The sequence below is a fragment of the Stylophora pistillata genome, chromosome 6 (genome assembly GCF_964205215.1).
Source record: "Stylophora pistillata chromosome 6, jaStyPist1.2, whole genome shotgun sequence".
Classification (NCBI taxonomy): domain Eukaryota; kingdom Metazoa; phylum Cnidaria; class Anthozoa; order Scleractinia; family Pocilloporidae; genus Stylophora; species Stylophora pistillata.
Genome location: NC_142524.1, coordinates 7,478,614 through 7,491,026, shown reverse-complemented (window position 1 = coordinate 7,491,026; position 12,413 = coordinate 7,478,614). Strand labels below are relative to the sequence as shown.

General features: G+C 39.2%; 2 protein-coding genes across 4 annotated transcripts in view; one reads left to right on the top strand and one right to left on the bottom strand.

Moving 5' to 3' along the window:
• The first annotated feature begins 218 nt into the window (after window positions 1-218).
• Window positions 219-5,278, top strand: LOC111340559 (uncharacterized). Its single transcript, XM_022947456.2, has 3 exons — window positions 219-355; window positions 958-997; window positions 1,302-5,278. Exons 1-3 carry the CDS (start codon window positions 322-324, stop codon window positions 2,215-2,217), a joined length of 990 nt encoding a protein of 329 aa, XP_022803191.1. The 5' UTR covers window positions 219-321; the 3' UTR covers window positions 2,218-5,278.
• LOC111343540 (TAF6-like RNA polymerase II p300/CBP-associated factor-associated factor 65 kDa subunit 6L) overlaps window positions 4,065-12,413 on the bottom strand; it is a 9,926-nt gene continuing 1,577 nt past the window's right edge. For 2 of the 3 annotated variants that reach the window (XM_088725659.1, XM_088725658.1), the window contains exons 2-12: window positions 11,453-11,539; window positions 10,060-10,216; window positions 9,711-9,770; window positions 9,569-9,615; window positions 8,890-8,955; window positions 8,450-8,527; window positions 8,158-8,253; window positions 7,521-7,645; window positions 7,216-7,348; window positions 5,957-6,085; window positions 4,065-5,277 (exon numbers count right to left, since the gene is read on the bottom strand). In XM_088725659.1, the coding sequence (XP_088581785.1) occupies window positions 4,510-5,277; window positions 5,957-6,085; window positions 7,216-7,348; window positions 7,521-7,645; window positions 8,158-8,253; window positions 8,450-8,527; window positions 8,890-8,955; window positions 9,569-9,615; window positions 9,711-9,770; window positions 10,060-10,216; window positions 11,453-11,539 (1,746 nt within the window). In that variant the 3' untranslated portion in view covers window positions 4,065-4,509. Of the gene's footprint in view, window positions 5,278-5,956; window positions 6,086-7,215; window positions 7,349-7,520; window positions 7,646-8,157; window positions 8,254-8,449; window positions 8,528-8,889; window positions 8,956-9,568; window positions 9,616-9,710; window positions 9,771-10,059; window positions 10,217-11,452; window positions 11,540-11,646; window positions 12,118-12,413 lie in introns of those variants that run through there. The other variant, XM_088725657.1, reaches the window with a different exon arrangement.

The following is a 12,413-nucleotide window of genomic DNA, read 5'->3' as shown; positions in this document are numbered from 1 at the left end:
AAGTTTCACAAATTAGGAGTCGCACTGAAAAAAATTATTCTCCCATGTCCAATTTCCCATTCCTCAATATCCACTCCCGCTTTAAAAGTCACGTCCTAAATTTTATTTCTATTCCCCTATTCTTGTAATTCCGAAGAGTCTGATAATGCAAACGGCGAGTAATTTCCCCGAAACTGGGGATTCCCCGAATCGAAATTGGAACAATGGATCATTGATCAACGTATGTCGCGTGACTAACCGTGGGTCATTCGCTCACGGCACGGCAAAACTAAGAAGTAGCAGCGACGATACCAACATTTCAAGTTCGTTTCAGTTAATGCGATGAGTCTTGGAAACGCCGCAGCATCAAACCAAGGTAAGAAAAGCATTAAAATCATTGTGAATTATCATTCCTCGGAATTTCAATTTGCGATCGAAATGTTTTACTCTGAGTTGTGCCACTCTGTCTTAAGCGTCAAGAGATACCAAAGGGCTCATTTGATAAAGCTTTTGCTTATTCATATCGCAAGCGCCTAAAATCCACTATTTCTATGCTGAGTGAATCGTTTTTGACTGCTTCGGAGTAAATCTTGAGAGCATGGGAATTTATCGAAGATTAAATATTCATGATGTTGCAAAAGAAAAGAATCGAAAGTTCAGTGTTTACCGATGGCTGGCGGCTTTCGGTCTGTCCATTTCCGGTCCATGTCTAAGAACGAGACTTTTGCCTATCAGAATCGTACTTTTGGTGCTTCGGTTTAGCTGACATAGACTGAAACTAGGAATTCAATCGAAAGAAGGAATCAAGGCGGAACTTGGGATTTCAATCGCGTGATCTTCTTTCATAGGATTAAAATTCTTTTCTTGTTGCGATCCTTTGTCACGCGATCCTGCAGTCGTTACGCCGTCATGACTTTTACCATCTATTTTCCCATTTCAAGTAATTTGAGGTGAAAAATTCTCCACTTTAATTTCCAGGGGCAAATGATGGCGAGGATGAGGTCGATGCCATCTTAAGGTAGGTTTGTCCTTATCGTCTGTGATTTATCATTTTTCAGCGCGAAAAGCGGAGTTAGATTGCGTATCAGTCCTCGCCAATTTTAGTCATAAGTGAGCTAAGCGGGAAGCACGCAAAGGCATGGGGTTTAAGGGAGAAAACAGTTCATAGGTTAATTGTGGGAAGAAGATTTTCCAAAATACTCCTTTCTCACATAGCCAATTGTCTACTGCGATTTGTACCGCAATAGACCATTTTTTATAAGAGCGAGTTCTACTCACCCTGTCTGGAGCAGATATTTTGAGTTTTTCGTCTTTACTTTTAGGCACAGCGAAAAACGCTTTCATGAGGCACACTTGGGGATCCTCGATGCTCTGCGGGAATTGGTCAACCCAACGCGCAGAGCAGTAGAGGAGGAAGCCCTGTTCAATGGAGAGCTACAGAGCAGCCGCTTTCTCTACGAAGGGAATAAAGCTTGCAAGTTTGTGGGAAAGATATTCCTGCAGAACGGAAATCAAGGAACGGGTACATTGTTGTCCGAAAGGGTCCTGCTGACAGCTGCACACATTTTCAACAATTGTAAAGAGGGCGAGGTGTCGTTTGAACGAGTCGATCCTGACCGAAGCTTCTATCAGATGTCAGAGGTGAAATTTGCTCTGGAACCGGACACTTTTTTCCTGAAACATCCAGATAAAGGTCTCGACATTGCATTGATTGCCGTGTCCGAGAGATCGCTTGACGGTGAAACACCCATCCGTGAAATGGGTTTCTGCAAGAAGGTGTTGCCGTCGATAGCACCAGGCACGCACGTGAATATCATTCAGTATCCCGAAAATGGCAACCAAATGGTGGTGCTGCGACAGAACCACGTCCTGCACTATGATGAAAGTTTCCTGAAGCTCTTTTCCAAGGACTTCGTCGAACACCACCGCTACGAGACACGGCGATGTGCAGTGAAAAAGAACTCGTGGAAGTTGCCATTTAAAAGGGCTCGAGAAAATGTGGCTTCGTCGGATACCAGTTCGCCATTTCTGCATTACAGAGCAGACACCAAGCACGGTTCCTCGGGCGCGCCATGTTTTGACGACCAATGGAATCTTATTGGTTTCCATCACTGCGCACTCTTAGTGGAGCACAAGAAGAAACCAAATATGTTTACTTATGAGGCTAACGAAGGTGTTAGAATTAATGTTGTATTTGAATGGGCTGAAAAGGTTGAACTTGATGGCTTCGACTTGTAAACCCGTCACCGTGAAGGATATGGGAACTATTTGGAGGAAAATAAATTAACTTAATTGGACAACAGGTCTCAAAATTCTAAATTTAGAATTGTGGTGATGTCAATTGAAAATTATCCCTAATCATAGAAAACAAAATAACCACGCTTTTATCTTTAAAGATGACGTAAGAAATAACCTGACGTCATTCCAATAGAAATTTATAGTTTACTTATTAAAAATAGATAGACTATACACTTCTAAGCTTTATATATATATATATATCTTATTAACCAAGCGCGAGGGCCGTACTGGGAGAATATCGGCCCGAGGTCTTGACAGTACGGACCGAGCGCAGCGAGGTCCGTACAAAAAAGACCGAGTGCCGATATTCTTCCAGTACGGTCCCGAGCAAGCTTGGTTAATAAGAGATTTATTATACGACTGAAGTTCAAAGGGACACAAGTGCGGTATCATCCGGGACCATTAGGGACAGTGCCCGGTCCAATACTGAGAGACTATTGACCGGCAATAGAGCATTTTGATTGGTTGATTTTAGTTATTGGCCCTGTGACTGCCCGAGTCGTGTATTAAAATTGAGTAACTCAAATCACTCGCCCTGCATTCCGTTGTTACCAACTTCAGGCTATCATACAACTCTGCTGCAGCTAAGCCAGAGTGAGTCTGAAATATCCATTGGTCACGGAAATTTTGGTGAGTAGCTAACTTTTTTACGCATTCTTGAATTCTGAAAGCTTTTCGAAAGCATTTCTGAACTTAATGAATCTAATTAAAGGATCATGATAAATGATTTAGTAAGTTTGTACCATGATTCTCAGTTTAGATAAAGCTTTGCAGTTGAACTGCAGAAAAGAAACCCAATCAAAACAATTCTGGCTTCGACGAGATTCGAATCCGTGCCTCACAGATACTTGTTGGAAAGTTTTGTGGGGTTCTTCATTCCCGTGGGAGAATCTCCTCGGTTTGTTGCCCGCGATTTAGACTGAAGGGTGTCGAAAAAACCTTTTTTTACTGTGTACAAATAGAAAGTGTTAAAAGCTACTTCACCTTGTTAATTTCGCTTATTTGCAAATCTTATACAATTAATTTAACAAAGTATTATATGGCTGCGTCTCACAAGAACTGGGAACTTCCGAATTCACGAATTTGATTGGCTGAAATCAATACTGAAAGCGGTCTAGATTTTCCCATCTAGACCGGCATCAAGACCGGTCTAGAAAAAACCGTACAAATAATAAGAAAAGTTGGCATATAAGACACAGCCATATAATAAACATCTTATTAACCGAGCTAGGTTTGCATGAGACAATCTTGACCTCGGTCGCTTAGACAGACCTCACTGCGTTTGGTCAATACTGGCGACCTCAGTCAAGATTCTCCCATACAGACCTCCCTTTCGGTTAATAAGAACTAATTATTTGCCAATTATACACGAAATAAATCATATTATGACCAGAGAATGAGTCACGAATTGATTGATCCTTAAAGGCTTTATAAAATGACAGACGTTGAAGGCTTTATAAAATGACAGACGTTGAAGGCTTTATAAAATGACAGACGTTGAAGGCTTTATAAAATGACAGACGTTGAAGGCTTTATAAAATGACAGACGTTGAAGGCTTTATAAAATGACAGACGTTAAAGGCTTTATCAAATGACAGACGTTGAAGAGGATTTAGACTTAAGAACTGTGTTGTTCATGTAACCATGTGTATTACATTTCCACGATGTGTCAGAAAAAGCAAAGGGGAACATTTTGCTTACTTGTTCTGTCGTCCTTGAAGAGAAAATAACGTACTGCCAACACTGACAATAATAACACTTGACGATGACTGACGCGTGAGACAAACAATTATAAATACAACTTTATCTTTTCTATGAAACCACCAAAAAAAACAAAAATTGCCGTATCTTTCATAACAAGTTTAATTGCCTGTGTGCATTAGAAGCCCGATGATTCCACCGCCGTCTAATGGACGACCTTTTTACTTTGGCTACGTGCCAAACTCATCCGTGTCAAAACCCAACAACAATCACAACTTGGTCGCACGCGTTTTACTTTCCCGCGCTTTGAACTGGTCACGTGAAGCTTTAAAGACTTCTGATTTGACAGTTTTTCTCCCTAAACGTTTGAATTGTGGCTTCGGAGAGATTTAGGAAAAGAAATAGTTCCAATCAACTTCACGGAAAAGAAGCGCGACCATGCATAAATACCCATCGTAAATATTTAGTCCGAGTTATATTTACATGAACATTGTTATCTTGAGGTATTTCTCAAGGACAAGAATAGCGGTGTTATAAAGTGACACCAATATGATAGTCGAACTTGACTCTGTTACTGAGCGAGGGATTTTGTTTTCTTGACTTTCTTCGAATGCGTCCAGTTTCAACAGCACAGTTTGTCACTCGCTGAACATGTCTCGGAACTTTTACAAGCCCCTTCTGACTGCTCCTCCTAGATATTCCCACCGTTGTGCCTCGCGATGAACCGAGTTCCTCAGGATCCAAATCCATAGGCGCAAGAGAGATCTTCACGAAAGAGGGCCTCAAAGTCAAACAGATCCTTTTGCTCTTAGGTCTGTCTTTTGAACCCTTATTTGATGCTTCGTCAAAAGTCCTCTTCCTTTTGGTACCAAAAGTGTTATTTTGTGAACCAGATGTCTGTAATTTCTCTTTGGCTTTGTTAATCAACTCTTTGATAATATTTGCATCACGCGGCAGAGGTCGTAAGGGAAAGTACGCATGTGCAAATGGTTGCAGCCGAAGCTGGTTAGTTTTGGTGACAACCGCGTCTTGCCAGTTGTTGTGTGCAGTCCTGGGACCTAGACTATCGCCGAACACATCGTACAGCTGCTGGTACAACTGAAAGGGATTCGAAGCGAGACCAGTCGAACTTGACCGGGATCGGGACTTTGCCACGGGTGCTGGGCGCTGATGTACGCTCGCTCCAGCCCACGGAGATAGATTGGTGCGTAGGGCTGGGTGCGAGTTGTTGACTTGAAAACCGAGGGAAGTCATAGGCACGCCATGCTGCTTGGATTTCAACAGACAACCAGCGGCCTGCTGCAGGATAAAAAGAATAAATGCTCTTTAGAGGTGAAGAGCTACAATACCAAGCGAAACTTTGATTCTTGTGCTCAATGCAAAGGCTCATCGCTAACTCCGGAAAAACGCTCAGTTACTTCAAACTGCCCAACTCGAGGTCTCAGTATTAACTGGCTTTAACCGCGATCTTCGTTTAGATATCCAGCCCTTGATGTTTCGGTCATTATAACTACAAGGAACGCGTTTGAGTAATAAATAATTGCGCAGCAAATTTTGAGGGTAAAAAAAATTGCAACGATCAACCTTCTCGCTTCGAACAGTTCTGAAAGCAAACCAAAACAAACCCCCCACTCTCATACTAGTCGAGACAATAAAGTGAACAAGCAAACAAACAAGCAAACAAACAATCAAATAAAAAGCCTACAAATTAACAAAAAGAAAATCTAGAAATAGCTATGGCTTTTCTTAGTAGTTCCTTTCGCGTCCACATTTTAAATCTAAAAGTGGAAAGTGAGTAAAACAGAAAAACAAGGTACGAGCAAGACTGTACACGAGGTCCCCTGTTGGTGTTTTGATTGTATAGAACTGAGAGAGCCTTTCGGTCCAAAATATACTATCGGCCAATCATGAAAAGGCACTTTTAGTGACGCATACATACATAACGTTGTACAAGGAAAAGAATGAAAGCCTCGCATACCAAAAGAGCGCCATAAACTTGGTAAGCTTCCTCTTGAAGCAGCGCATTTGATTGGCTATTGTCGTCTAACACTTGCTGAAGCTGTGTCCAATAGGTTCGGAGATGTGGCATCACATACTGCTCTAAGGCCTGAAATAAACAAGAATAACCCAATTTATTTTTTTCTGAGGCATTAAAGCAGGCCGGAGTAAAAAAACCTCTCGAATCTAAATAGTCCATCCATAGGTCGGTCGGCATGCGAAAAAAAAAAAACAAAACAAAAAAAACATGCCCTTTGTCTTGAGTAAGGCCCTCGGTCGACCTTGGGCACAGTTTTTCCTATGCGGACCTCTTGCTCGGTAAATAACACTTCCCCTTAAAGTGTTCTTGATGATTCGCGCACAACTGATATCTAATCAAAGAATTCTGGCCTAACCATATCACCTCCTCACCACAATTTCTTCAGAAACTTAACCCCCCCCCCCCCCCCCATACAAAAGCACTATAGTTTTCATCTTTGTGGATGTTTGTCGCGGCAATTTCTCCCTTGTATAACACTTTTTTCATTTTTCCAAACTAAAAGGTTTTATTCAGATTTGCCAAATTTACACAGCTAGGACTCTCTATTCACAGTTTCTTTTAAAAAAAATTTGTTCCAGTTTCCGACTTAAAAATATGTATGAAAAAATTTCTCAGTTCTGATTGGTTAAGATGAATGCAGTTTTCAGTTAATTCAGCGCAGAAGAGAGTTAATTCAGTGCAAAGAAAGAGACTAACCAGACATTCTGACTGGTCAGAATGATTGGTCAATGTCAATATCAAGGTCAATGTCACTTGCAGGGTTTGACTAAATGTTTTTTGCACGTGATGCGCGCGCTTTTCTTCTGCGTAGTTATGAGAAGCTACCTCGTATTTTTTCATGTATATTACTAATAGATAATCACATTATTTTCTCGTGCAATTTGGAATAAATAAGCACTTGTAAATTTTTTCAAAGACCACAAATTGCAGTCGCCCTATGGGCTCATGCAATTTTGTTAGTTGACTCTGATGATGACTTCCGCACAGGTTGTCGAAACGTCAGTCACTACCACCGACAACAGTCCTTCTCAGGACTACACTCACCCGGACGATCAGACTACACCTTCACATTTTACCCCCGGGTTCAAGCAATTTACTGAATTTTGTTAGTCTTTGAAAAAATTTTACTTGTGCTTATTTATTCCAAATTGCACTCGAAATCATGTGATTACCTATGCGAACTGGAATAAGAACTATACCTCTGGTCCCAGTTCAGTCAATCCTACCACAGCACCATAATGGGAACAGAACGGCCGCCCGTCATCTAATAACACCTCCTGTAGTGTCATTAATAGCTGCTGTCTCAAGTAGTTTACTGGATTGCTGCATTTTCTACAAATGAATGCATAATCTCAATACACAAATAAACCTTTTTTAAGTGAGCTCTTGCTAGAAAGCAAAAATTAGTGCCTTTTGAAATGTGGATAAGCATATGCTGCATTAAATCAACTAAGGATGCATAATGCAATAACCTTATACTATTGTATAATGCACGTCTGTCTACCTGCTAATGCGAGCCAGAATGGAAGCTGCTTCATCCCTCAATCCCCAGTGGTCGTTTTTTGGGTTCAGAGAAGCAGCTAGAGACTCAAGCAGACAATACATGACTGCTGTCACCAGTTGAATAACCTGCAGTTCAAATGAGTGTACATGTACATAATGAAGAATACTATTAATTTAGCAGAACTTGCTTTATTTCATCTATACTATATACTTTATTTAAGCAATAGAAAACATTTTTTTTTCCAGTGGTCGTTTTTTGGGTTCAGAGAAGCAGCTAAAGACTCAAGCAGACAATACATGACTGCTGTCACCAGTTGAATAACCTGCAGTTCAAATGAGTGTACATGTACATAATGAAGAATACTATTAATTTAGTAGAACTTGCTTTATTTCATCTATAATATATACTTTATTTAAGCAATAGAAAACATTTTTCTGTGCTCTATAATGTGATAAAGCTAAACCTTATAAATCATGAGCCAAGGGCAAGATGCATTTGAAAGACATAGCTGAAAAGCATTTGAAAATATATAAAACTCATAAATGAGAAGTCTTAAATTTTAACCAGACATGTTTGAAAGATGAGTGCTAATTCAGTTAAACTTTTATGGTAATAAATACAATGAAAATTTGCTTACATGAGGCTCAAGGAATAGCGATGAATTGTCAATCAGTGAGTTGACCATACTCAACAACTTGCTTACTTGCATCAAGTCATGGCTGTAGATCTTCACCTGAAAAGTACATCATTACATGGACCGTCAATGAACATAAAACTCAGCCTTGCTTTAGAATGTGTACATCCCAATAAAATAATTTATTGGAAGAAATTTAGTTAAATTGATTTTTTAAGCATCTGGCAGGCAGTTTTTGCTAAACAAAATAGGCAAAGGTTTTGACGTAACATGCCTATATTCCACTCAGACTTACCCCCGATGCAACAAAGTTCACAAAATATGCCAGTAAGGAAGAGATTTTTGGATTTGTTTTCAGATCCCTCAGAGCCACCTGTCAGGGGAAAAATACATGTAGAAAAAAATCAAATTCTATAATAAATCTTTTTTTTTAACTTTGAACTTTCACAAGTGATGAACATAAAAGTCTTTCCAACTGAATCAAGATTAGCAAAAAGTATTTTAAACTCAGTTAATTAACCCTTTCAATCCTGAGATCTAATTAGCAAGTCTCCTTACTGCCCGCCGCACAATTCTTATGATGTTAGTTTGGAGAGTTTGGTAAAGGATCAACTGACGATCCCCTTATTTATATTTTTCTTTATTCTCATCACTTGTCTGCTTGATATTGTATTGATATTGTAAGGAGAAATTCTGTCTTGATCACTCATGAGAGTAAAAGAGTTAAATTCTTACTCTGTTGCATTGTTCATCATCACCCAAAACTGCCTTTGTTATCTGCTCATAGTAACTCAAACACACCTATTGGGAGAAAGCCAGAAAGATTATTTTTAAAAAAAGGTACACTGTGAACAGTCTAAACTGATTAAAAATGAACTTGGTGCCCTATGTCACCCGTGGGACTAAACACTGCTGCAACATGCTGTAATGGTCCTGCTTGGGGGAGTATGGCAAAAGATGTAACTAACCCAAGTGCATTTTGCTTGGTCTCCCTGAGGATTTTTAAGGTGCTTACAGTGTATAATACTCCTAGACAGAAGATAGCAGCTACAGTCAGACATAAATAAGTGTTGAACGTGATCTTTTGCCAAACAATAACAAATTACCACATAGTCTACATGAATACAAGAGATGTTGGCATGAATTTCAATCCAGTGTTAAATGGCAGGGCGGCGATAGGGTATTTCTTTGAAGAGTGCCTTTTTTTATGTTCAAAGACACTGAGTGACAAGCTGAGTTTAGATTTAAAGCAAGGGTTTGAAAGAATTTTTTAAGCTAAAAAAATTACCTTTAAGTATATGCTCATTCAAATAAGTAAGGACAGATATACAGGCTGACAAAATAAAAACTGAAAACTCTTACAATTACAATGAAAAAAACTGTGTACTAAAAACGAAAATATGAAGTCAATCACCTGAGAGAGGGGACGCTGGACAGTGCCTCCATCACTGTTAACTCGCCCTAAAGTAACATAGATGAAACAACTCAAGTTTAAAGATGCAGTTGTAAGCAAGTGCACCCTTTTCTTACGATAAGTTTGACCAGTATAAACTTACCCATACTTGGTTGAGCATAACTTCCAGCAGGTGCTGTACCCTCAGCAGACAACCAATTTGCTGCAATAATAAAAAATCATAGCCCCTGACTCCTTTTAAGATCAGTTAAAAGTGTAAGCAAGAACACAAAATATAAGTAATTTTAAATATGAAGGATATTTCTATTCCCATGAAAATAACCAAGATTTGCTATCATGTAAAATAAAGATTATAAGGACTGAAATAAAGTGAAAAAATGTTACACTACTTAAAACCATGAAGCTAATTTGACAGTGCATGAACAAGAATTTTTTCTGCTATTTTAAGTGCTATTGAAAGAACTGACCAAAATAACTGACTGAGATTCTACCTTTAACACTCCTCTGCCCGGGGTCAGTGGGTATAACCACATTCATTGCCAGCTCTCGCAAACTGATCTCCTTGTTTTCAACAAAGAAAATGTCCCCATCTTTAGTTGGTGCACTTCGAAACAACATGTCCTCCATGGATCCGTAACCATAGATTGGCTGGCCAGACAAACACATGCAAAATAAGTTATGTAAATAAATTAAAATATCACATGAAAATGTGTAAGGAGAAGGTAACAACACTACAGCCTGTTTCTTGCATGTACAAGTAAACATTTGTACAAAATACTGATACACTTTAAGGGCAAAGAACACCTCAAAATTATCTCTTTGAAGAGCTGTACATGTACAAGCCATTTCTTCAAGTCATGACCCTATTTCACACCAAAACATGACATTTCCTATGTCTTTGTCAGGGAGGTTCAACACCTTTTTCAAAAAGAAATCATTTGGATATATCAACAAAGGTGAAATGGTAAATTGGCCACCATAACCATTACAAAAGCTGACGTTTCGAGCGTTAGCCCTTCGTTGGAGTGAATAAGGGAATTGAGGGTTGTATCTGCTTTTAAAGGTAGTTTTCCCACCAATAACATAGCTCCATTTTCTGCCTTTAAAAGCACACACAACCTACAATTCCTCTATTCACTCCGACGAAGGGCTAACGCTCAAAACGTCAGCTTTTGTAATCGTTAGGGTGGCCAATTTACCATTTCAACTTTGTTGATATATCCAAATTATTTCGTTACTCCCACCGATGCAGCCCCAAACAGTTTCTTTCCAAACTATCTGCCTTTATTTTTCAAAAAGAACCCTGCTAATGAGGTAATAGGTGGCTGTGCTGGAGAAGTGCCCTAAGGCAAAACCAAAACACAAGACCCTGTTCTCAAGCTAAACAGATAGTGATAAGTGGTAAATGGCAGTAGGCTGCCTGTAAGCCACTTTTAATGAATCCCCTGCCATGTTCTGGCCTATTCTCTGAGCTCTATACCCATTTTAAGATCTGGCTTTTAAGCTGCACTGCACGGTTGTAGGTTTACAAATCCATCAGGCTTCCTTATATACAGTGTAACATTCAAGCTTTGCATCAGTGCCAAAGGAAAAACAAAATTAAAAAATTTACCCAAAAGTTAGCTTGAATGACCTCTCTGCGCCTCCATTTCTCTTTATTCATTTTGATTAATTGAAAAGACAATATTTTCTTTACACACATACCCATATAATCCACTTTAAGACTACAATGGTCAAAAAAGCCTACCCTGCGCCTTTTGAGACATTCAAACTCACTCACGTACCTTGGAGGTTCAAAGACCTTCCTAAAACGTGGGCGAGATTAAATATAACCCAATATGATCTCTCATACAAGGTCGAATAAAATAAGATTCCTTATTTTACCTCTGTACTACTCTTTTCTAACGCTTTGTTGAAGTCTTCGCTTGACAGCCGTCTACGCTTAGCATGTTTCATGAACTGCGAGGCGCTCTGCGAAATTTAAATAAAATATTCAGCTGATTAAAATGATACTACCTTTACAAAAACATAAAAACAATACACGAGTTTACGGAAGGAGTGAGAATGTCCTTTTAAACCTGGAGCGTCTCGCGAAGTCTGTAAGTCACATCCTCAGCCAAGGAGCTGGCAAGATCGTCTGTCAAAGTCTGAACGCCGCAAATTTCTGCGTACAGTTTCACCGACTCTGGTGAAACAATGGAAAATCTCGATTCTTCCGTCATGGCTCAGAATTTAAACTTTATCTATCTGAAATACATCATCGAAACTACACGGGACAGGTGAAGAAATGTTGTAGATCTAATCGGATGTCTACGCGTGAACGCCATGTTGAAAATTGTTTGTCGAGGGAGATTGGGCTCTAGTACAGGACAACCTCAAATGGAGGAGCTACTCTAACAAATAAACAAACAGACAAATCATTATTTGTAAAACGGCAGTAAATAAGTGAGAAGGTGAATAAAAGAATAGAAATATCAATAAGTATAGGGACAACTGATTATAGTAAGTGATTAAATAAAAAAAGAGAGTTTTCATGCTTGATTGTCCTGGTGTCTTATTCTGGGTTAAAAACCTTCAAAATTGAAGGCGGTTTATCATTTAAGTGAAATAAAAAGTACCTGATTTTTTTCCTTTGTTTCTATTTTTTCCTATCAATATTATCAATATCACAAGATCATTTGATGACTTTCAGGCCACGATGTAACTCGTTTGGATCCTGAATGATCCTACAACAGACACGACAAAGAATGTCACCTGGAGTAACAACAATCTTAGTCCGAAACATTCCAAGTTTTTTCTTTTGATCTGCATGGGAACCTAAAGAAGCATGTATGAAGATTTGTTT